This window comes from Rana temporaria, chromosome 1, assembly GCF_905171775.1.
Source record: "Rana temporaria chromosome 1, aRanTem1.1, whole genome shotgun sequence".
NCBI lineage: Eukaryota > Metazoa > Chordata > Amphibia > Anura > Ranidae > Rana > Rana temporaria.
The window spans coordinates 386,933,888-386,960,060 of NC_053489.1; the positions used below are offsets into that span (position 1 = coordinate 386,933,888).

The 26,173-nt window shown below is 43.0% G+C and overlaps 1 protein-coding gene across 18 annotated transcripts in view; it reads right to left on the reverse strand.

The window, feature by feature from the left end:
• The window catches only part of ADGRL3 (adhesion G protein-coupled receptor L3), a 1,059,382-nt gene that overhangs the window by 608,136 nt on the left and 425,073 nt on the right, over positions 1–26,173 (reverse strand). For all 18 annotated transcript variants that reach the window (XM_040322560.1, XM_040322545.1, XM_040322548.1 and 15 more), the window contains 2 exons: positions 19,405–19,470; positions 8,516–8,827 (listed from right to left, as the gene is read on the reverse strand). In XM_040322560.1, coding sequence (XP_040178494.1) covers positions 8,516–8,827; positions 19,405–19,470 — 378 coding nt within the window. The remainder of the gene's footprint in view (positions 1–8,515; positions 8,828–19,404; positions 19,471–26,173) is intronic.

Here is a 26,173-nt window from a genome sequence, read left to right on the forward strand (position 1 = left end):
GAAATGGCGGCTGGGGACACGCCATTGGGGTTGGGCCTGCTCCAACATCTGCCTGAAGGGGTTGCTGTCAACTATGTTGAAGGGCAGCAGATGTTGGGCAATAACCCTTGCCAGGAGCCCATTGAGGGAACGCACACGTCGGTCTCCAGGGGGGAAGGGAGTGGTGCGGTCAAAGGCGTCTGAAATCGACGCCTGGCGCCGGACGGCAGTGCGGGACACAGACGTGGAGGGTGCTGTGGAAGTAGAGGTCTGGCTGCCGGTACCAGTACCTCTACTAGAGGGAGCGGGGGGGCATGACCTGCTGGAAACAGATGAAGATGTGGCAGGGGCTGCTGTACCCTGCTCACTTGTGGTGGTGGCGCTGCTACCACCACCACGCTTCATCTCCTCATACAACGCCCAGTGGTTTATCCTGAGGTGCTGGTTCAGGGCTGTGGTACCCACCCGAGCCAAACACTTCCCTCTCTTCACCCTCACTTTACAAATCCGGCAGATGGCCACGGTAGGGTTGTCTGCCACCAGGGTAAAGAAATTCCAGACAGGTGACTTCAGCACCGCCCTCCTGTCAGATGGGGTGACGCTTACTTGCACCTGCTGGGATTCGGTGCGCACAGGTGGAGCTGCCTGCTGCTGCTGCTGCTGCTGCTGCTCCTCCTCCTGACACCTCCTGCTGCCATCACCAGTGGAGACCCTGACGATGGTCTCCCTGGTGGTGACCTGGCGCACCGTTTCACCAGGGTGCCTACCTTCCCCGTCGTCACTGACGTAGTGAGCCGACGCGTCAGATGGCAACCATGATGGGTCACCCTCTTCGCCCCCAGAGATGTCAGACCAAGGGCTGAGATGTGTTGGTCTGAGGGAACCACGTGACATGGAGCCTCTAGCCTGGCTCCGCTGTCCCCTCACCCACGCCTGGGTCTGACTAGGTGCTGCTGTTTCCTGCACCAAAACAGCAGCACCAGTTTGAAGGGATGTCTCTGGGATACTGCCAGCAGGTATCCCATCCTCCTCATCCATCCCTTCAAAAAGGTCCTGACCATCAGGACAGAGCTGGAGGTCTGCCTGATGCATGGCCTCCCCCAAGAGATCCCTATCACTGTCGCTGTCGAACAGTAAGATGCTGGACTCTTGGGGGCTGGGGGGGGGTAGTACAGGCAACGGTGTAATGGTGGTACTACTGTGAGTCGGGACCGACGACTCAGTGGCACTGCTGTGCCCCATGTAGTCCACCACTACTTGAGCCTGAGATGGCAATATCGGGCGGCTGCCCGATGGGAAGAACTCCCGGATCAGGCGTACTCCCCTTGCACCCGATCCTCTACCACTAGTAGGGGCACGAGAGGTACCCCGTGCTGGCAGCGATCCAGCACTGGGAGTAACTCCCCTACCCCTACTGCCACGGCCACGGATGCCGCTCATAATTGCTGATATGTGTGTGGGGGGGTTAAACTTTATTGGGGGGGAAAATGTGAACAAAATGTGTTTTTGTGTTTTTTTTACAAGACAGGCACGCAGACAAAGACGTACACAGACAGCTACTAAACTATAAGAAAAGTAGTACACCAGACAAGGACTACAAAATTAAAGAAAAAAAAAAAAAGCACTAAACAAACACTAACTTTTTTTTTTTTTTTTTTTTTTAAACACAAAACACAGACACTAAACACACACTAAGCTAAGCTAGATGAAATAAATGTACACTAACAGTGTGTACACTTACTACACAAAATTTAACTAAACTGAACACAAAACTTAGCTTTTATAAAAGCTCTTTAGGGAAAACTAAACAAAATTTGAACTGAGATGCCTATCAAATATCACTGAACAGTGAACCTGCAAGATCTGACAGTAACACAAGATGAACAAAACTTAGCTTTTAGAAAAGCTCTTTTATAAAGCTCAGATCAATATGTGTTCTGAAATCTCTTGCAAATATAACTGAACAGGGAGGATTGCAGGATCAAACAGTAACACAAATGAAAAAAACAGCACAAAACAGCACAAAACGTAGCTTTGAAAAAAGCTCTTGGGTCTATTGCTTTGAAAAAAGCAGTTGATATACTGGAAAAGATCCACTGGAATCACTAAATAGCAATGCTGGTGATGATCTAAATCAATCAAGAACAAAGACACAGGAAACCAGGAAACCAGGAACACAGAAACAGCCTCCACACTCTATAGCAAGCTTCTGAATCTGCAATGAAATGGTGCTGGGAGTGAGCTTATATAATGTCCATGCAGGCAGGTTCCTATTGGTTGCTAACCTGTGACGAGTGTGGAAGGAGAACTCTGATTGGCTCTGATGCAAAAGGGCGGAGCAAATAATCGCGCAATATTCCTATTGCCGAATATTCGCATTGCGATTATTCGGCAATATAAAATGATCGCTTCAGCTACTCTGCCCAATGGCTCTAATCATACCAGCAATGCTTTCAGACGTCTATGGAGATCACTAGGATGTGATCTGTTTTAAAAATGAAACTGTAAAAATCGCTCTGATGCGGAAGATCGGGGCGAGGAAAATAATCGCGCGATATTGCGTTTGCCGAATAATCGCATTGCGATCTTTCTGGAAAATTCAATGAACGCTTCAGCTACTCGGCCCAGGGTCTCTAATGATACCAGCAATGCTTTTAGACGTCGATGGAGATATCTAGGATGTGATCTGATTCAAAAAAAAAATTGTAAAAAATCGAATATTCGGAATTGCGAATATTCACCGCGAATTTCGAAATATAGCGCGATTTCTCGAATATGCTATATTCGAGTCGAATATTCGCAATGCGAATATTCGTGAGCAACACTAAAGCTGACTCCTTTTTTGCACAAATTAATCTTCCACAAATAAGTCAATCACAGAAAGAACAGTTGGAAGAACCAATTACGCAAGAGGATGTAGCTTTAGCCATTCGGGAACTCAAAATTAACAAAAGACCGGGACCTGACGGGTTCTCGGAAAACTACCTCAAAACTTTTACTGAGTTACTTTCACCCAGACTGGCAGAGGCATTTAACAACTTACTAGAGCAAAAAACCTTCAGACCTGAAACATGGCTAGCAACGGTTTGTATGATTCCCAAACCACATTCGGATGACACACTTTGTAGCAATTATCGTCCCATATCTATGCTTAACATAGATATAAAACTATTAGGTAAAATACTAGCTACCCGCCTTAACAATTTTATCGGTACTCTAATCAATCGAGATCAAGTAGGTTTCATGCCATCCAGACAAGCGGGCGATAATATACGCAGGGCATGCCTCTTGGCCAACATAGCAAAGAAAAGGAGTATACCGGCGTGTTTTCTCTCTCTGGACATCAAACAAGCTTTTGATTCTGTTTCCTGGGCGTATTTAAAATATACTCTACAGAAATGGGGCTTTGGCCCTAATTTCACTAATTGGATTATGGAACTTTATAATAACCCTAAAGCTTATGTTAAATACGCAGGATATAAGTCTGACACATTTGATATCAGAAGAGGAACACGTCAGGGCTGCCCGTTATCCCCGTTATTATTTGCCCTCCTTATCGAACCGCTTGCTCAGAAAATCAGATCAGACCCCACTATTCTAGGTATAGAATTAGGAGGTCATAAACATAAATTATGCCTATTTGCGGATGACATTCTTTTATTTCTTTCTTCCCCGCAAGTAACTGGCCCTAATCTCATCCCAATACTTGATAGATTCGCGACGTTCTCAGGTCTAGCCATTAATCCCAAGAAATGTGTAGCACTAAACATATCCCTCTCAAGACTAGAATTAAGTGCAGCCACAGTAGGTCTTCCATTTACATGGTCGGATAAGAGCATCCCGTACTTAGGAACACACGTAACGGCTGATACATCTGATTTATTCTCTTATAATTATCCCCCTCTTGTTAAACAGATAACAAACTTACTCAAATCCTGGTCCCAGCTCCCATTATCCTGGTTAGGTAGGATCAACGCAGTTAAGATGACAATATTACCAAAATTGTTGTATCTTTTTAGAGTGCTCCCGAGTCCAATACCGGCTTACTTTCTGAGGATAATACAAAACAGAATGACGACCTTTATATGGGGCACATCTAGGCCCAGAATAAAGGCGAAAATCTTGCATCTCCCCAAAACTCAAGGAGGGTTAGGATATCCGAATTTTACAAACTACTATAGGGCAGCGCAAATTTCAACCTTGGCCAAATATCATGCAAAAAAGGAAACACCTCTCTGGGTAGCGATTGAGGCAACCGAGTGTGATCCCATCCCTCCAGCTAACTTACTATGGATTCTTCCCAAGCTACGCGGGAAAATCTGCAATCCAATTATTAAACATTCTCTCTCACTATGGGATAGCTATAAATCCAAGTATTCACTGGTGTCCCCTCTCAACCCACTGCTTTCATTTTATAAAAACCCAACATTTTATCCGGCATGGATCTTCCCTAACACATTCAAGGAATGGGTAAGGAAAGACTGTATATATGTCTATAAATTTTTGGATTCATCGGGTATCATGCCCTTCCCGACAGTATGTAAAAAATACGGTATACCTCAATCAGAATTGTTTCGATACCTCCAAATAAAAAATTTTGTGGAAACACATCTGACCTCTTCGGCTCTGAAAAACCAGATGTCACCTTTTGAAAGTATATGTAAAGATAATCCACATGTAAGAGGTACAATTTTGGTTCTGTACTTGCAGTCACTATCCCACAATAACACAACAAAGCTTCCTTATGTTCAGAAATGGGAGAGTGACCTGGGTATAGAACTTAATACCTCGGATTGGAATCAAATATGGCGAAACACTAAATCGGCTTCCTCGAATATAATAGCATTGGAAGCGGGCTATAAGGTATTAATGAGATGGTACCTGGTGCCAAGCAGAATAGCTAAATATGCACCAAACTGCACCGGACATTGCTATAGGGGTTGCATCACCGAAGGTACATATTTTCATACTTGGTGGACGTGTCCAATAGTACAGAAATTCTGGGATAAGATTTTCAAGATGGTAAATGCGGTGACTAAATTGAGAATACTTCCAGACCCTAAATTGGCACTACTGAATTTAAAGCCCATCAATCTAACACACACGCACTTCAAGCTACTAGCACAACTCTTTACGGCAGCCAAACAAACCATAGCAAAAGCTTGGAAAACTCAAATTTTATCAACGACGGAAACAAAAAATAGAATGAATATTGCTATGACGCACGCCAAAATGGAAGCGTTAGAAACGGACACGATCGCCAACTTTGAAAAAATATGGAACCCTTGGATACAATATGCTATACCAGAAAATTTTAATAAAGGTGTAATGATGCCATGGTAGCTTTCCTATACAAAAATAACCGTTGTACATTTCATGCTTTGACGACGGATCCTAGCCCATCCCTGCAGACTTCCTTACCTGACCCCCCCCATTTTCCTTCCTTTTCTTCCCTTCTTCCTTTTCCTGATCTGATACTGCATAAGGTAGTACCCTCGTGTATCTACCGTTAACTTTGAAAAGGTAGCACATTTTAGAAATTTAAAGTTGATAGGTAGTAAGGTTACATTAAATAAGGACGTATTATCTTTGATATATTATCCACTAGCCACTAGGACAAGTTGTAAGGATTACATATTTGGCTATGTTAACTACTTAAACTCTTCCTGCGATAGTACATAGAACATGGCTAAAATATTCCCGTTTATTGTTGTTTAAGAAAGATGATACTGTTAGTCAATCTTATGTTATAATAACCACCTGATTACTGTAACGAATGTATGCTTCATGTACAATTTATTCTTGCATTTAATAAAGATATTCTTGACAAGGAAAAAGTCAGCAGCTATACTTTTTGTAGCTGCTGACTTTTACCAAACAGTAAAATCTATAGGATTTATAGATATTAGCTTAAAGAAACAACAGCCTCATCATTCTTTTCCCATGGACTGGCATTTAAATTGCCACAAAAAAATTATAGTAAAAGTTTATTGCAATAACCTTATTCCCCAACTAGAGGGAGCCATAGTGTGGTTTGTCCATACATCTTAGTAAATCATGTATATGATAGGGGTGTTTTTGGTTATATTATATACTGTATGTTGAATTATTTAATGTATGATGATTTGTAACACCAACACCTTTACCTTTGTTTGTTCACCAATTAAGTTCATACCTTTTTAAAGGGGCAGCTACATGTTTTAATATCACTTCAGGTGCCATTATAAGACAATTTTTTTTAATATACTGAGATCTGTAATGTGGGTGCACTGAGGACTGTAATGTGGGTACACTGAGGACTGTAATGTGGGTGTGCTGAGGACTGTAATGTGGGTGCACTGAGATCTGTAATGTGGGTGCACTGAGGACTGTAATGTGGGTGCCCTAAAGACATTGAAATGGGGGAGCTGAGGACTGTAATGTGGATGCACTGAGGATTGTAATGTGGGTGCACTGAGGACTGTAATGTGGATGCACTGAGGATTGTAAAGTGAATGCACTGAGGACTGTAATGTGGATGCACTGAGGATTGTAATGTGGATGCACTGCGATCTGTAATGTGGGTGCACTGAGGATTGTAATGTGGGTGCACTGAGGACATTGAAGTGGGGAAGCTGATGATTAATGTGGGTGCACTGAGGACTTTAATGTTGGTGCACTGAGGACTTTAATGTGGGTGCACTGAGGACTGTACTCTGGCTGCACTGAAGACTGTAATGTGGCTGCACTGAGGACATTGAAGTGAGGGACCTGAGGACGGTGATGTGGGTGCACTGAGGACATTGAAGTGAGGGAGCCGAGGACTGTGATGTGGGTGCACTGAGGACATTTAAGTGAGGGAGCTGAGGACTGTGATGTGGGTGCACTGAGGACTGTAATGTGGATTCACTGAGGACTGTAATGTTGGTGCACTGAGGACATTGAAGTGGGGGAGCTGAGGACTGTAATGTGGTTGTCTGATGACATCAAAGTGGTGGGGCTGGGGACTGTGATGTGTGTGGGGGGGGGGGGGCTAATGACATTAAAGTGGTGGGCTGAGAAATGTGATGTGGGGGCCCTGAGGACTGTAATGTGGGGGGGGGGGTGAGATCTGTAATGTGGGGAGATCTAAGGACTGTAATGTGGGGGGAGTTGTTTCTGTTTGCTAGGTTAGAAAAAACCCTAATGCCCTGTACACACGATCAGTTCCTCTGATGAAAACAGTCCGATGGACCGTTTTCATTGGACGAACCGATCGTGTGTGGACCCCATCGTTTTTTTTCCCATCGGTGAAAAAAAATAGAACCCGTTTTAAAATGTTCTGATAGCTAAAAAAACGATCGTCTGTGGGGAAATCCATCGGTCAAAAATCCATGCATGCTCAGAATCAAGTCGACGCATGCTCGGAAGCATTGAACTTAATTTTTCTCTGCACGTTGTTGTGTTTTACGTCGCCGCGTTGGACACGATCGGATTTTTAACTGATGGTGTGTAGACAAGACTGATGAAAGTCAGCTTCATCGGATATCCGATGAAAAAATCCATCGGTCCGTTTTCATCGGATGAACCGATCGTGTGTACGTGGCATAAGGGGTTAACTACTGCTAAAGGAATACTGACAATTCAGCTACTCACATCAGAGCACCACTATAGCAGGTGACTAATGAAACAAACTCTGCCATAAAAAAAGCAAACCTTGCTTACACAAACAGTAATCTGCTCAGGACAGAAAAAAAAACGATAGAGGACTGCACCAAACCTCGATAAAATGCTGCAATGCACGTTGATTACCCAGAGTGTAGTCATCTTCATATGTTTTCATTTTGGTTATTTTTATTTTTTTTAACATAAGTGGAGTTACCCCCTAACAGCCTGCATGTCATCTGATCCCTTCTGCTGACCTCAAGCCAAACATACCCATGTATCCTAGACCTCTTTCACAGGGCAATCAATGCATCCACAGCTGCTATAACTGTGTAGGGCACACTTAACGGCCACCAACTAATAGCAGGGCTCCCATTCATTGCAAACAGCAGCCAATGGCAGGACCCACTCTCCAGGCATTGATCCTCTGTATATGTGTGTCATAACACCACCCCCACTGATAGCTGGGGACTCAGTGACCACTTAAACCATCCTGAAAGACTTTTGGACACCACAGGACGCTCCTGACATCCGCATAGCTGTCCTGCATGAGACCTGGCCACCAATACTTCCAAAAGGTAGGAAGACTTCATACAAAATGGTTCTTTGAGTGAGGAGGACAAAAAAGGAATGGGGCCTCTGGCTCAGCCTGAAAATTTATGGGAGTAGGGTCCAATAGGGTAGGAGCAAGGGTGGGGCTACCTAAACGTATGCTGCCATGGTGTCTGTCAGGAAAAAAAAGAGTTTGACAGTAAAAACTTCAAAGAAATGCATTCATTACTGACTTTCACATTTCTGTTTTATAAAATGATAACAAACACAGTTTAACAAATGGTAAAAATATGTATTTGCAACATTATTTGTTTAAAACCATTTTACTGTTATATCCAATGGTTACCTCAATGAAACTTACCTACAGTTCCTAAAGGACATGGCTGCTTTGCGGTTTGCCCTTGTCGAGTCTTAAACCACATGATTTCACGAGCTTCTATAGCATCACAGCTCTCAGGACCAACAGCTGGTATTTGTGATGGAATAGGTATGGAACGTGTAGTGACCTCAATGGGAATTTCAATCATAGGATACAATGTTGATATGTTCTTGCGACTCAATACAGTTGTTTTTACTGTGCTAGACGTAGTAGTCCATTGTGTTGTTGTGGTAGTCATAGTAGTAGTAGTAGCTGTTGTGCTGGCTCCATTATACTGCCTTGATGGAGGAAGTTCTTAAGAGAAATAAAATACTTTTTTAACACATACACCCATTCATGACACCCTAGTTGAGCTAAACACCCTGCAAACAATATTCCTGAGTGGAGGGACAGTCAGAGACAATCTCGGTTGGAAAAAGCAATTGAAACATGAAGTATCAACACATGTAAAAGCTCCAGTCAGATATTACATAAAACTGTTTTTTTATTTAATGTTTTTAGTATTTCTTAAGAAATAAATACATTATTTTTTACATTATTTTGTTTTTTGTGGTTGAACTGGATGGACTTGTGTCTTTTTTCAACCTGACTAACTATGTAACTATGTAACTATGTAACTATGTAACTGACAGTACAACTAATATCAATATTTCAATCTGTTTTATATCAGTCCTCTGACAACTCTTGCATAGCAGCACTCAAACTGGGAGAGGGAGGAACAATACTAGCTGCTTATCAGTCTCTTCCACATGCAAATAAACTGACAGGAAGCAAAAAAAAATGAGCCATTGACCTAGGATTGTATTGTTGCTCCTCAATGTATGATAAGCATGCTGGAGGCAGGCATGGTAGGTGGCAGTACTGTATACCTTAAAGCAGAAATCCCCAAAAACAAAAAATATATATAATATATATTACAAAAAATATATATAATTTAGAATAAAAAATACTTCTGTTGCAGTACTTGCCCTAAAGTTATGCCAAGGCTAAATTTTTAATTAAAATAAAAAAGAGGTCATACTTACTGGTTCTGTGCAACAATATTGAACATAGCAGTTCCCCACTGGTGCTGTTGGTGGCTCCTTCTTCCTACTGGTAGATAGCTACAGTGCACTGAAAATGTATTCATACCTCTTGAAATTTTCCACATTTTATTATGTTACAAGCAAAAACCTAAATGTATTTTATTGGGATTTTATGTGATAGAAAGTGGCACATAATTGTGAAGTTAAAGGAAAATGATAAATGGTTTTCACATTTTTTACAAATAAATATCTGAAAAGTGATGCGTACATTTGTACTGTGCCCTCCTGAGTCAATACTTTGTAGAACCACTTTTCATTGCAATTACAGCTGCAAGTCTTTTGGGATATGTCTCTACCAGCTTTTCACATCTAGAGAGTGACTTTTTTTTAACCATTTTACTTTTCAAAATAGCTCAAGGTCTGTCAGATTGAATGTAGAGTGAATGGCCCAGTCAAAGTCCAGACCTAAATCCAATTGAGAATCTGTGACAAGACTTGGAATTGCTGTTCACAGATGTGAACAGCAATTTCCAAGTCTTGTCACAGATTCTCAATTGGATTTAGGTCTGGATTTTGACTGGGCCATTGTAACACATGGATATGCTTTAATCTATTCTAAACCATTCCATTGTAGCTCTGGCTGTGTATTTAGGGTCATTGTCTTGCTGGAAGTGGAACCTCTGCCCCAGTCAAGTCTTTTGCAGACTCTGAGGCCTCATACACACGACCGTTTTCCTCGATAGAATCCATAAAGAAAATTGGTGGGAGAGCTTTTTTGCCGAGGAAAACAGTCGTGTGTACGTTTTTCATCGAGGAAACTGTCGAGGATCTCGACAAGGAAAAAAAAGAGAACAAGTTGTCTTTTTCCTCAACGGGAGTCTCAATTTCCTCATCGTGTTCCTTGTCGGGTTGGTTTTCAACGAGAAACATGATCGTGTGTATGCTCTGTTACCCAGTAACAGACTGAAAAGTGCAAATCGTCTCTTACCAAACTTTTACTTAGCACGCAGTAACATGAGATTAGCAAAAGCAGCCCCAAGGGTTGTGCCAGTGGAATCGAACTTCCCCTGCCATTGTATGTGATGTACGTTACCGCGTTTGAGAACGAGGAGATTTTGTCTTGACCGTGTGTACACAAAGCAAGCTTGTCGAGTTTCTCGACAAGCCTAACAAGGAACTAGTTGAGGAAAACGATGTGTCTTTTCCGATGAGTTCCTCGATCGTGTGTATGAGGCCTAACAGGTTTTATTCCAAGATTGTCTTGTATGTGTCTCCATCCATTTCCTATCAACTCCTTGTCCCTGCTGAAGAAAAGCATCCCCACAACTGCCACCACCATGTTTCACGGTGGGGATGGTGTGTTCAGGGTGATGTACGGTGTTCATTTTCTTGCCACACAGTGTTTTGCTTTTAGGCTCATCTGACCAGAGCACCTTCTTCGACATGTTTGCCGTGTTCTCCACATGGCTTCTCACAAACTACAAACGGGACTTCTTGTGTTTTTTTTTTCAATAGCGTTCTTCTTGTCACTCTTCCATAAAGACTAGATTTGTAGAGTGCATGACCAATAGTTTGTCCAGTGGACAGATTCTTCCACCTGAGCTACAGCTCCTCCGGAACCATGGACCTCTTGGCTGCTTCTCTGATTTATGCTCTCCTTGCCATGCCGGTCAGGTTAGGTGGACGGCCATGTCTTGGTAGGCGTGCCATTATCTTTCAATTTTTGGATGATGGATTGAACAGTGCTCCATGAAATGTTCAAAGCTTGGGATATTTTTGTATAACCTAACCCTGCTTCAAACTTCTCCACAGCTTAATCCCTAATTTGTTTTGTGTGTTCCTTGGCCTTCATGATGCTGTTTGTTCACTAAGGTATTCTAACAAACCTCTGAGGGCTTCAACGAACAGCTGCATTTATACTGAGATGAAATTACACACAGATGAACTCTATTTACTAATTAGGTGACTTCTGAAGGTGATTGGTTCTACAAAATTTTAGTTAGGGGTATTAGAGTAAAGGGGGCTGAATACAAATGCATGCCACACTTTTCAGATATTTATTTGTGAAAAATTTAGAAAACCATTTATTTTCCCTTTGACTTTACAATTATGTGCCACTTTGTGTTGGTCTATCACATAAAATCCCAAAAAAAAAACATTAAAATTTTTGGTTGTAACATGACAAAATGTGTAAATGTCAAGGGGTATGAATACTTTTTCAAGGCACTGTATTTGACTATGTTAATATTGTATGGTATAATTGCAGCTTTCCCGCATTAATATTCTTTTGATGCACTCCTGCACAATTTACATACTTCTGAAAATTAGGAATTCATCACTGGTTGTTAGAATGCCGGTAGCTGCCTACTCAAGCAATCTAAGCAGTCACATTTCTAGTTGTGATCTGCTGGCCATTTCGTTCATCAATTTCCTGGATTGTCTGCATGTTTTGCAATGTCTCCCATGCTCATTCCTTTAGTTTACTTTTGATTTCGAAGGAATATATTTATATCCCATGGTACCTTTCTGCCTGCAAGCAGGTGTTGTTATACAGTTGCAATAAAAAGTATGTGAACCCTTTTGGAATGATATGGATTTCTGCACAAATTGGTCATAAAATGTGATCTGATCTTCATCTAAGTCACAACAATAGACAATCACAGTCTGCTTAAACTAATAACACACAAAGTATTAAATGTTACCATGTTTTTATTAAACACACCATGTAAACATTCACAGTGCAGGTGGAAAAAGTATGTGAACCCTTAGACTAATGACATCTCCAAGAGCTAATTGGAGTGAGGTGTCAGCCAACTGGAGTCCAATCAATGAGATGAGATTGGAGGTGTTGGTTACAGCTGCCGTGTAAAAAACACACACCAGTTGTGGGTTTGCTTTTCACAAGAAGCATTGCCTAATGATCCCTCGCACAAAAGAGCTCTCAGAAGACCTACGATTAAGAATTGTTGACTTGCATAAAGCTGAAAAAGGTTATAAAAGTATCTCCAAAAGCCTTGCTGTTCATCAGTCCACGGTAAGACAAATTGTCTATAAATGGAGAAAGTTCAGCACTGCTGCTACTCTCCCTAGCAGTGGCCGTCCTGTAAAGATGACTGCAAGAGCACAGCACAGACTGCTCAATGAGGTGAAGAAGAATCATAGAGTGTCAGCTAAAGACTTACAAAAGTCCCTAGCATATGCTAACATCCCTGTTAGTGAATCTACGATACGTAAAACACTAAACAAGAATGGATTTCATGGGAGGATACCATAGAGGAAGCCACTGCTGTCCAAAAAAAACATTGCTGCACGTTTACAGTTTGCACAAGAGGACCTGGATGTTCCACGGCAGTACTGGCAAAATATTTTGTGGACAGATGAAACCAAAGTTCAGTTGTTTGGAAGAAACACACAACACTATGTGTGGAGAAAAAGAGGCACAGCACACCAACATCAAAACCTTATCCCAACTGTGAAGTATGGTGGTGGGGGCATCATGGTTTGGGACTGCTTTGCTGAGTCAGGGCCTGGGCAGATTGTTATCATCGAAGGAAAATGAATTCCCAAGTTTATCAAGAAATTTTGCAGGAGAACCATCTGTCCACCAGCTGAAGCTCAACAGAAGATGGGTGTTGCAACAGGACAACAACCCAAAGCATAGAAGTAAATCACCAACATAACGGCTTAAACAGAAGAAAATACGCCTTCTGGAGTGGCCCAGTCCTGACCTCAACACGATTGAGATGCTGTGGCATGACCTCACGAATGCGATTCACACCAGACATCCCAAGAATATTGCTGAACTGGAACAGTTCTGTAAAGAGGAATGGTCAAGAATTACTCCTGACCGTTGTGCACGTCTGATCTGCAACTACAGGAAACGTTTGGTTGAAGTTATTGCTGCCAAAGGAGGTTCAACCAATTATTAAATCCAAGGGTTCACATACTTTTTCCACCTGCACTGTGGATGTTTACATGGTGTTTTCAATAAAAACATGGTAACATTTAATTCTTTGTGTGTTATTAGTTTAAGCAGACTGTGATTGTCTATTGTTGTGACTTAGGTGAAGATCAGATCACATTTTATGACCAATTTGTGCAGAAATCCATATAATTCAAAAAGGGTTCACATACTTTTTATTGCAACTGTATGTGGTGCATTTCATGTATTGACTGTGCCTCCTGAAATTACTCCTCTTCAGCATCATTAAAATTGTAGTTCAGAGTGCAATTTTTTGAAATGGGAGAAATAGCAGTGCAAATTCACAAGACATAGTGATGCATTCAAGGAAGTAAATTTGTGCGATAATTCAAAAACTACATTGCCAAGATGATTCAGATTAATAGGGGTAGGTTGGAAATAACTGACAATTAATGTGAAAATTGATTTATGATTTAACATTTTGACAATAAAAGTGGCAAATGCATGCACAGTAAAGCTGGCCAGAAAGAAGACCGCAAAGGTACCCTAGTGATTCCAGGCCACAAAAAAAGAACATGAAATTAAAAAATGAATAAATTGCTGGACTGTCCCCTTTTGCTGACTGTGATTCTGTGTAATCCCTGAAGGAAACAAAGTGCAAATAAAACACTGAGCTCCCTATTAGAAGGGCTGAAACTCTGACTTAGCCCTGCCTTGTTATCACTCAGTTACCTTGAGGGTGGAAAATAAAGACAAGCCCTGTTCAAACTTTAGCCCTCCCAGTCGGTGGTGCAGTGCCCAAAGCAATATTACAAGTCACCCCCACGTCTTCCTTCCAAAAGTGGTTTGCTTCTCTCAAAAAGAAGACGTCCATCATCTAACGACACTAGCTAAAAACTAAACATGGAGTTGGAGGGGTTGTATCGGGGTTGTCTATACAGCTTTGCCAATAATGTACAATTAAAAAAAGCCTTTTTTTTTAGGTCGATGGTTAAAAACATGGTCCCAGATTCAAGAGGCTATTGCGCCCGCGCAACCTGCGCAATAGCTGTTTTGCTCCCGCGTAGCGAATGCCCCTGATTCAGGAACATCGCTACGCGGACTGCAGCCTAGGATATGACAGGCATAAGCCTCCTTATGCCTTCATATCTCAGGCTGCATTCTTGCGTTGTCCGCTAGGGGGCGCGGCCATTGTGATCGGCATATAGTATGCAAATTGCATACTACCACCGATTCACAAAAGTTGCGCGGGCCCTGCGCACGCAAGGTACGGAGTTTCCGTACGGCGACTTTAGCGCAAGGTTGCTCCTGCTAATAGCAGGGGCAGCCAATGCTAAAGTATAGCCGCCCTTCCCGCTCGTGAAATTTAAATTTCACGTCGTTTACGTAAGTGATTCGTGAATGGCGCTGGACGCCATTCACGTTCACTTAGAAGCAAATGACGTCCTTGCGACGTCATTTGCCGCAATGCACGTCGGAGAAAGTTTCCCGACGGAGCATGCGTTGTTCGCTCGGCGCGGGAGCGCGCCTAATTTAAATGATTCCCGCCCCCGGCGGGATCATTTACATTAGACGCCCTTACGCCGGGCTATTTAGCATAGCGCCCGCGCAATTTACGGAGCTACTGCTCCGTGAATCGCGGGCAAATCAAAATATTTGCGTGGGCGCAGAGCAAAAATCGTTGCCCTTTGCCCACGCAAATATTGCGCGGATCTACCTGAATCTGGCCCATGGTATTACTAGTTTATACTGATAGTCTACTCATAAGAATAAGAAATGCAATTTCAAGCTGACTGTTCCTCCACCTAAGAGAGATTATTTATTTGAGAGGTCTTGCATGCATAAATGTCCCCAAATAAAAATTATATTTATAGCTGGAATTTTCAATTCAGCACACACAAATTATATTTTAGGTACAACGGGAGTTTGGTTGGCTGACACAGCCCCAAGCTTCTCATAATGTACTTTATATATTTGACACTAAAACGACAAGATCTTTCTGTCAAGATTCCTGATTCTCTTCTTCTCCACCAAGGATTTGGGGTGTTCCCACTCACATGTGGGTGTTTTAAAGCAAGTTCTGTTGCATTCTCCAGACATCCTATAAATAGAGTCCTCAAGAGATAGAAAATGGGAGGTTTAACTCTTCACCATCTATGAAAAACTGAATTACTGAAGTTTTGTGTACTGACCCTACATGCATTTGCATATCCTCTACCTCTACCCAACAATTCAGTATCAGAATCATGCATATTTTTAAATGTACACCTTTTTTTAGAAAATTGCTGCTGCTCATGGAATGACCATTCATTCATCAGATTGTTTATGGGAAAAATTGTCCAGACAAAGTTTGTTCACAAGTCTGGGCAGCACTGCTTCATGTCCTTGGAGTAGCTTTTGTGGATTCTCTTTGATAAAAGCAGTTAGTAGCAAATTAACTTTCACTCTCTTCCACTCATGTGGTCGCCAGATACATCAGCCACTAACTGGCTAACTAGCCACTTACAATACTGATAACAGGTGTCAGAGAGAGCGGAGCACAAGAATGTGTTTCTGGCAGGATCAAAATGATTTGTTGTAATGTAACAAAAGACTTTTAAAGTGGTTGTAAACCCTTACAGACCACTTTAACCTACAGGTAAGCCTAGATTAAGGCTCATCTGTAGGTGCAACAAATATCTCTTTAACCTACACGGTTTAGGAGATATTTGCAAAAGAAAGGCACCGATGTCTACGGCGTGCAGGCGCACTGAATGTGCCGTTACTAACGATGATCATGCCGTTAGTGGTGGCACCTGCGCGCATGAGTGACATCATCGCAGCTCCGGCCAGTCACAGTGCTGGAGCCGTGCGTGATATGCGAAAGTGACTTGTGGAGAGATGGCGCAGAGGAGGTGACCGAGCACCGCTGTGGGGGCTTCGATCTCAGGTAAGTACTTCATAATGAGCTAGTACGCTATGCATACTAGCTCATTATGCCTTTGCCTTGCAGGGTGTTTTTTAAAAAAAAAAGAGGGTTCACTTCCTCTTTAACCACTTAACCCCCAGACCATTATGCAGCCAAATGACCAGTCCACTTTTTGCGATTCGGCACTGCGTCACTTTAACTGACAATTGCGCGGTCATGCAACGTGGCTCCCAAACAAAATGTATGTCTTTTCTTTCTCACAAATAGAGCTTTCTTTTGGTGGTGTTTGATCACCTCTGTGATTTTTATTTGTTGCGCTATATACAAAAATAGAGCGACTTTTTGCTATAATAAATATCCCCCAAAAATATATATATATATATATAAAAAAAAAATTCCCTCAGTTTAGGCAGATACGTATTCTTCTACATATTTTTGGTAAAAAAAATCGCAATAAGCGTTTATTGGTCGGTTTGCGCAAAAGTTATAGCATCTACAAAATAGGAGATCGTTTTATGGCATTTTTATTAATATATTTTTTTTACTAGTAATGGCGGCGATCAGCGATTTTTATCGTGACTGCGACATTATGGCGGACACATAGGACACTTTTGACACATTTTTGGGACCATTGTCATTTTTACAGCGATCAGTGCTATAAAAATGCACTTATTATTTTGAAAATTACACTGGCAGTGAAGGGGTTAACCACTAGGTGGCGCTGTAGGGGTTAAGTGTGCCCTAGTGAGTGATTTTTACTGTAGGGGAGATGGGCTACACGTGACAAGACAGTGATCACCGCTTCCGATTACAGGAAGCGGTGATCACTGTCATTGTCACTAGGCAGAGCGGGGAGATGCTTTACATCAGCATCTCCCCGTTCTTCCTTACCGTGAGACGATCGCGGGTCGTGCTAACGGAGCTCGCGGCATCCACAATGCCACGCTCCTAGAGGGGACGTATATATAGGTCCTTCTGCCTGTCTGTGCCATGCTGTCGACGTATATAGTCGTGCACTGGTCGGCAAGCAGTTAATGGTTTATTTAAAGTAGAACTATGATCAAATGGAAAAAATACAGAATTGATAAAGTCTGTCAATAGCATTAACACAACAGTGTTTTGTTTATTTTGAGTACCGCTGTACAATGGATATTTTATTTTTCTACTTCCTGGCCAACCTTTCCAAGCAAAAGTCATAGGCCCCGTACACACGACCAGTTTCCTCGGCAGAATTCGGCTTCCGACCGAGTTTCTGGCTGAATTCTGCCGAGAAACCCGGCCGTGTGTACACTTTCGGCCGAGGAAGCCGACGAGGACCTCGGCGAGGAAATAGAGAACATGTTCTCTATTTCCTCATTGTTCTATGGGAGAACTCGGCCCGCCGAGGTCCTCGGCGGCTCCAGGACTGAACTGGCCGAGGAACTCGATGTGTTTGGCACGTCGAGTTCCTCGGCCGTGTGTACGGGGCCATAGTTGCAGGGGTTGGGATAAACAAAATAACACTGGAAGAACTGCTCACATCATTTTGAATCCATGTTGTTTAAAGAGTACATAAAGGCCAAACTTTTATTTTTGAGTTCTCATGCGAGCCAAGAGGTGAACTTCCAACTGGTGTCAGTTTGGTGCCACCTTTCTGAGATGGAAATTCCCATTTGAACTCTCTTTCTGTTGCTTCTCAAAAGACAGTAAATTAAGGTAAAACTCCCTAGTAGGACATAGAACCTTACCTACCCTATCCAAAATGTTTCAAAAAGTGTTGGTTATACATACACTTTAAACCTTTTCCCAATAAAAAACCTTGGGGCAGATCCACAAAGAGAGTATGCCGGCGTATCTACTGATACGCCGGTGTACTTTCAAATTTCCCACGTCGTATTTTTGTTTTGAATCCTCAAAACAAGATACAACGGCATCTGGGTTAGATCCGACAGGCGTACGTCTGCGCACGCCTTCGGATCTAAGATGCAATTCTTCGGCGTCCGCTGGGTGGCGTTCCCGTCGTTTTCCGCGTCGAGTATGCAAATTAGCTATTTCCGACGATCCACGAACGTACGAGCGGCCGTCACATTCTTTTACGTTGTCTCTAGTCGGCTTTTTTCGGCATATAGTTAAAGCTGCTGTTTGGTGGCGTACTCAATGTTAAGTATGGCCGTCGTTCCCGCGTATAATTTTAAAAACATTTTTTCCTTTGCGTAAGTCGTCCGTGAATCGGGCTGGACGTAATTTACGTCCACGTCAAAACAATGATGTCCTTGCGACGTCATTTAGCGCAATGCACGGCGGGAAATTTAGGGACGGCGCATGCGCAGTTCGTTCGGTGCGGGGACGCGCTTCATTTAAACGAAACACGCCCCCCTACTCGCCGATTTGAATTATGCGCCGTTATGCCGCGAAAGATACACTACGCCGCCGTAACTTACGGCGCAAATTCTTTCAGGATTCAAACCAACAAAAGTAAGTTACGGCGGCGTAGCGTATCTCAGATACGCTGCGCCGGGGCAGATCTTTGTAGATCTGCCCCCTTGATTTTAACTACTTAGACAGTGTTAGCTGCAGTTGTATTTAAATTTGTTTGTCGCTTACTTAAAATCCATTTACAATTCCATGACTTGACTAAGACTACCTTGTGCAGAACAGAACGGGAGTTGTCACCATGTTAAAGGAAGTAAAAAAGTAAAGGATCTACCTGCAGGATTAACAAGTAAGAAAACTAGTTTGGGGGGGAAGGAAGGGAGTTATCTAAAAAATAAAAATAAAAAACTGTTGTGTTAATGTTAGTTACAGACTGCATCATAAAGTATGCAATTTTGGGTTTTACTCATAGTTACATTTTAACTGATCAAAAGGAGGTAAATAAATGTTTATTCTTAGGGTTTACATACACTTTAATTGCATCATTGACCATTTTGACAAGCATTTATTATACCAGGAAAAATATATCCCTGTGTATAGCCACCATTAACAGGAGACTAAAATAAAAACAAGAAAATAAATAAATAAGGATAGAAAAGCTCACCTCTAGATACAGGTCGTTCAATGCTAGAATCAATATGATTTGAAGGGACATTATAAGAAATATGACCTAAAAAAAAAAAAAAGTAAGTAAAATTATGCTTGTTTTGATATGACTGTACTTGCCATGAGCTGCATATATAAATAAGCTCTTAAAAACAACATAACAATGTTGTGCTGCCAAATTAATAAATAATCAAATAAATATGTGTGAATTCATAGATGTGTAAATCAATAAAGAGAATAGTATTTCAAATACATGAATGCAAAAACATGTGTGTAATATCAAATACATCAATTAATAAATAGAAAATAAAACCCACTAAGTTCATAATAAAGTCCAGTAAAAATAAAGTGCACCAATAGGCTCTCTATATAAGAGAAAAAAATGCATACAGATAAAAGAAAAAATATCCACAAATCATATGCATATACAGTATAACGCTTCATAATCACCGCTGTGCACCAAACCATGTGACACCACAGCTACTTACCAGAATGTTAGACCTCAAAATATAGGAGGTCTAACCGCATTTATAAAGGAGAAATCCTGACCATAGATGGATGGATAGGTGATAAACCTCTAACCCTGCAGCCTGCCACCTAGATGAATAGGATAAATAGATGTATACCTCCACTACCACATCATGCCACCTGAATGGATGGAACTAATACACTATACGAAAATTCGTCCGACATTCGGTCGTTAAGAAAGATCTTTTGTTTTTCGGCCAGTTAATGGGCACAAAATCGATAATCGTTTGGACGTTTTTGAGCCAAAAAAACGGTTTGTAAATTTTCTGCCGAATGAACGATAAATCAGAAGGTTAATGTGTTTCCCGTCCGAACTTTCTGCACTAGGTATATGTAAAAAAAAAAAAAACAATTTTTTTTTTTTTTATGTCCACTGAACGATTTATTGGTCATTACATGATGGCACTATAGTTTGCGCTCACGAACGAACTTTCGTTTTTCGAAAGTTCATTCGGACGATTTTTCGTGGAGTGTATGGCCATCATAAGTCTCCCCTCTCGTAGCCTGCTGTCCAGACCAGCACTTTGTAACAGATCATGTCAGGACACTCCACCGCTCAAACATGGCATATGTAACACATACAAGAATAAGGGCAACCTCTCATAGTGTAGTACTTAAAAAGCATTGAACTGGGCATCTATGCTAGAAGAAGAAAGAAGGCATATATTATTCTGAAAAAATAATGTTCAGTCTATTATGTCACAGTCAAGAGCCAGAAATATTTCATGGACATGCTGCATATCATGGAAGTGTTATTACTAGTCTACAATGGCAGATGGGGAGACTTGGCAGGTGTTATATGTAACTTAATTAGAATGAACATTTCCTGTGCCACAAGCAAAAAAAAACCAGAACTGATTTGTTGAGCAGTATGTATACCACTATATCAGAGGGGGAGCACATGCAGATTTAATCCTGATTAACCACTTGTCCACCGCGCGCCGTCAAATGACGGCGGGCGGAGGACTCCATTGTTCTGACAGGACGTCATATGACGTCATGTCATTTAAATAGGGAATGCGCGCGATCGCGTGCGCGCATCCCTGTACTGTCGGTGGCGGCGTGTCACCGAGACACCGCTCGTCACCGACAGGGGTGAACAGCGGCGCGGATGCGCTGTTAACCCTGTGATCGGCCGTGATGAATTCACGGCTGATCACAAAATAGGAAGAAGCGGTGTATGCGTCGCGCGCGATCGCGCGCGCGCCGCGAGTGCACGTCGGTGGCAGCGTGTTCTCGGGAACACTGCTCGTCACCGACAATGGTACACAGCCATTGGTCAGGGCTGTGTACCACGTGATCAGCTGTGATCCATTCACAGCCTGATCACTAAGTGTAAACACAGAGCCTGCAACACTGTTGCCAGCTCTTTTTCTCCTCACACATTGTTTCCAGTGTGAGGAGAGAAGAGCTAGAAGCAGTGAGTTCTGTGTTTCTGTAGTGTCTGCACAAACACCACACCTGTCCCTTTGCCCCCCCCAATTGTCACTAGTCACCCAACAGTCACCCATAAAGTGCACCTGTCACACAAAGAGACTGCCATCAACCGTCAACCATCAGTGACCTGCCCTGTCCCGTCACCCATCAGTGACCTGCCCTGTCCCGTCACCCATCGGTGACCCGTCCTGTCACCCATCAGTGACCCGTCCTGTCACCCATCAGTGACCCGTCCTGTCACCCGTCACCCATCAGTGACCCGTCCTGTCACCCGTCACCTATCAGTGACCCGTCACCCATCAGTGACCTGCCCTGTCACCCATCTGTGACCATCAGCGGTGCACCTGTCACCCATCACGCGTCACCCATCAGTGACTGTGCTCTATCTCCCATCACCCATCAGCGGTGCACCCGTCACACATCAGTGACCTGCCCTATCACCCGTCACCCATCAGTGACCATCAGCGGTGCACCCATCAGTGACCATCGCCGTCACCGTCTGTCGCTTGTCACCCATCTGTGACCATCACCCGTCACCGTCTGTCGCTTGTCACCCATCTGTGACCATCACCCATCACCGTCTGTGACCTGTCACCCCATTAGTGACCATCGTCTGTCACCCATCTGTGACCATCGCCGTCACCGTCTGTGGCTTGTCACCCATCACCCGTCACCGTCCGTGGCCTGTCACCCCATCAGTGACCATCTCCCGTCACACCATCACCCATCAGTGACCATCACCTGCCACCCATCGTATACAGCTACCCGCCAAAATGTCCAAAAGATTGTATTCTGGTGAGGAGGCGTTCCAGATCATCTCAATGACCGATGAGAGCACCGGGGAGCTCTCATCAGATTCCATTTCTGATTCCGAATCAAATTCGTCATTTGAACCGATTGAACACAGCAATGACTCAGATGAAGAATGGGTCCCCCCTAAAAGGGCAAGGCCCTCTGAAAACCAGGCAGCCGCCAGCAATAGGCCCAGTACCAGCGCTGCAGCCAGCAATAGGCCCAGTACCAGCGCTGCCGCCAGCAATAGGCCCAGTACCAGCGCTGCCGCCAGCAATAGGCCAAGTACCAGCGCTGCCGCCAGCAATAGGCCCCGGGAACAAAGGTCCAGTACCAGCGATGCCGCCAGCGAAACCCCTCGCGAACAAATGCCCAGGCCCAGTACCAATGCTGCCACATCACATCCAAGTACCAGCGCAAGAAATTCAACCCCCCCAACTCCTGGAGTGTCACGTCCCCCAGGAGCCAGGGCCACTACATTTATGCCAGATGTTCTTGCCAATCCAACATGGCTGCCTTCCGGATCTGGATCAACAATTATTCCCCCTTTCACAGCACAGCCAGGTGTGCAGGCCAACACCCAAAATTTTTTAGAAATTGATTTTTTTCATCTTTTTTTGCCCGACACTTTTCTGCAGTTCCTTATCAACCAGACAAATTTGTATGCCCAGCAGTTTATTGCCAACAACCCCCAATCATCTTATGCCCGTCCATTTGAGTGGAGAGAAGTAAATTTGGAGGAGTTCAAATTGTTTATTGGCCTTACGATAAACATGGGGCTTAACAAAAAAATTCAAGGACATTCCTATTGGTCCACCAAACCCATCTACCACCAGCCCATGTATTCTGCCACAATGCCCAGGTCCCGATATGAAATGATAATGAGATTCTTTCATATCAATGACAATACCCAGTGCCCTCCCCGTTATCATCCAGATTACGATAAGTTGTATAAGATTCGCCCCCTGATAAATTTCCTTTCCCAACAATTTGCAGAACTCTATGTCCCCGATAAACACATATGTGTGGATGAATCCCTGGTACCCTTTTGTGGCCGTCTAGGAATAAAGCAATATATTCCTAGTAAAAAGGCTAAATATGGTGTCAAGTTTTACAAACTGTGTGAGAGAGCCACGGGATATTTGTATGCGTTCCGCATATATGAAGGAAAAGATTCCCAGCTCCAGCCCCCTGAGTGCCCGGCCTACATAGGCACAGCTGGAAAAATTGTATGGGACCTGGCTTACCCACTCCTGAGAAAAGGATATCATCTTTACCTTGACAATTTTTATACGAGCCTGCCCCTTTTCCGACACTTATATGTTGAAAAAACCCTGGCCTGCGGAACCTCCAGAAAAAATAGGAAGGGCTTCCCACAATCCATTGTAAGCAAAAAGCTGCAAAGGGGGCAAAGAGCAACACTGAGGTGCAACGAAGTGCTGGCCTTGAGGTGGAAGGATAGCAGAGACGTGCACATGCTGTCCACCATTCATAATGACACTGCTGTTGTTGTTCAACGAAGACAAGGTCCCATTGAAAAGCCAACATGTGTCCAAGAATATAATTTGTACATGGGGGGGGTGGATTTCAACGATCAAATGATTCAGCCCTATCTATCAATAAGGAGGTCCCGATTCTGGTACAAGAAGGTAGCAATTTACCTTATCCATTTGGCCATTTATAACTCTTATGTAGTCTACTCCAAATCCACTGAAAACCCTGCCCCCTTCCTACACTTCACAGAAGAAGTAGTCATGGCCCTCATCTATGCAAAAAGACCCCCCTCTGAAACCCTTTGCTCTGATGTTGTTAGCCGACTTCATGGACGCCACTACCCTTACAACATCCCACCATCCGAAGAAGGCCGAAGACGGCAAAAAAGATGTCGCGTGTGCAGCAAAAAAGGATTTCGAAAAGATACCAGCTACCATTGTCCCCGATGTCCCTCCCAACCTGGCCTTTGCATTGGAGAATGCTTCGAAAATTATCATGAATCCCTAAAATATTAGTCTATATTTTTAACCATTTCCCCCATCTCACCATTTTCTGACCATTTTCATCCTACTGCCTTCCACGTGAACTGACCCTGGCCTGTTTTTTGACTATGCCTCTGCCTACCGTTTGGACTGCTTATACGTAAATTGACCCTGGCTTGTTTTTTGACAATGCCTCTGCCTACCGTTTGGACTGATTTCACGTGAACTGACCCTGGCTTGTTTTATGGACTATGCTTTTGCCTACCGCTTGGACTGCTTCCACGTAAACTGACCCTGGCCTGTTTTTTGACAATGCCTCTGCCTACCGTTTGGACTGATTTCACGTGAACTGACCCTGGCTTGTTTTATGGACTATGCTTTTGCCTTCCACTTGGACTGATCTGTTGCCCTGCTATTGTAGTACACAGGGGTCTCACATATGTGAGGGGCTCCAGAATAGTTTTTCCGGATGGAGAAAACATTTTTTTTGTTTTCTCCGGGTTTCGTAATTTCCGGATTAGGGTCTGGAGTCCGGAGGCTTCATAGAGATTTGGGTGGGTCGAAGCCTCTACCCCTGTGCCCCTGTGCACAGGCCTTAGCCCTCAGCCTGCTGCTGACTTACTGCCATCATGCCTGCCATCATATTTGCCTGCGGCATGAATGAGCCAGACCACTGCTACCTGGAAATATGCTGCCTGGAGAATCACTATAGCTGTCGCTAAACACATCCCTGACTGCTGCCTGGACCAGTGCTCTCTTCTGTGGACACTACTAAAAGCACAGGTAAGACTTTTTTTTACCCTTTCCGCAATATAATTTATTTTGGATTGTAATTCTAGGTATGTACATGCTATGTGTTAGAAATATGAAGAGCCTTCAAAAATGATAGGTTTCCAGGAAATTATATATGTAATGTATGCTCCTAGAATGCCTGATGGTGCTACTTGGATGTTGGGCATCTGTATGTGGCCAAGCTGTGTAACAGTCTCACACATGTGGTATCCCCATACTCAGAACGAGTAGCAGAATGTATTTTAGGGTGTAATTTTTGCTATGTACATGCTATGTGTTGAAAATATCTTATAAATGGACAACTCTGTGTAAAAAAAAATGAGTTTTATTTTTTTTTCCACGTTTTCCCAAAACTTCTGGAAAAAAAATAACCGCTCAAAAGACTCATTATGCCTCATAGATTATACGTTGGGGTGTCTGCTTTCCAAAATGGTGTCATTTGTTGGGCAATTCCATTGTCCTGGTGCTCCAGGGCCTTCAAAAGTGTAATAGGTGGTTGAGAAATGAGATGTGCAATTTATGCTCGTAGATCGCCTGATGGTGCTACTTCAATGTTGGGCCTTTGTATGGGGCCAGGCTGTGTAAAAGTCCCACACATTTGGTATCCCCATACTCAGGAGGAGTTGCAGAATGTATTTTGGGGTGTCATTTTTGCTATGCATATGCTATGTGTTCGAAATATCTTTATAAATAGACAACTTTGTGTAAATAAAATGCGTTTTCATTTTTTTTGCACATTTTCCCAAAACTTCTGGAAAAAAATAACCGCTCAAAAGACTCATTATGCCTCCTAGATTATACGTTTGGGTGTCTGCTTTCCAAAATGGGGTAATTTTGTGGGCAATTCCATTGTCCTGGTGCTCCAGGGCCTTCAAAAGTGTAATAGGTGGTTGAGAAATGAGATGTGCAATTTATGCTCGTAGATCGCCTGATGGCGCTACTTCAATGTTGGGCCTTTGTATGTGGCCAGGCTGTGTAAAAGTCCCACACATTTGATATCCCCATACTCAGGAGGAACAGCAGAATGTATTTTGGGGTGTAATTTGTTGTATGCATATGCTCTGTGAGAGAAATAGCCAGTTAATATGTCAATTTTGTAAAAAAAAAAAAAAAAAATTCTTCATTTTGCAAAGAATTGTGGGAAAAAATTACAACTTAAAAAAAATCGCCATGCTACTTATTTAATACCTTGGAATGTCTACTTTCTAAAATGGGGTAATTTGGGGGGTATTTGTACTTTTC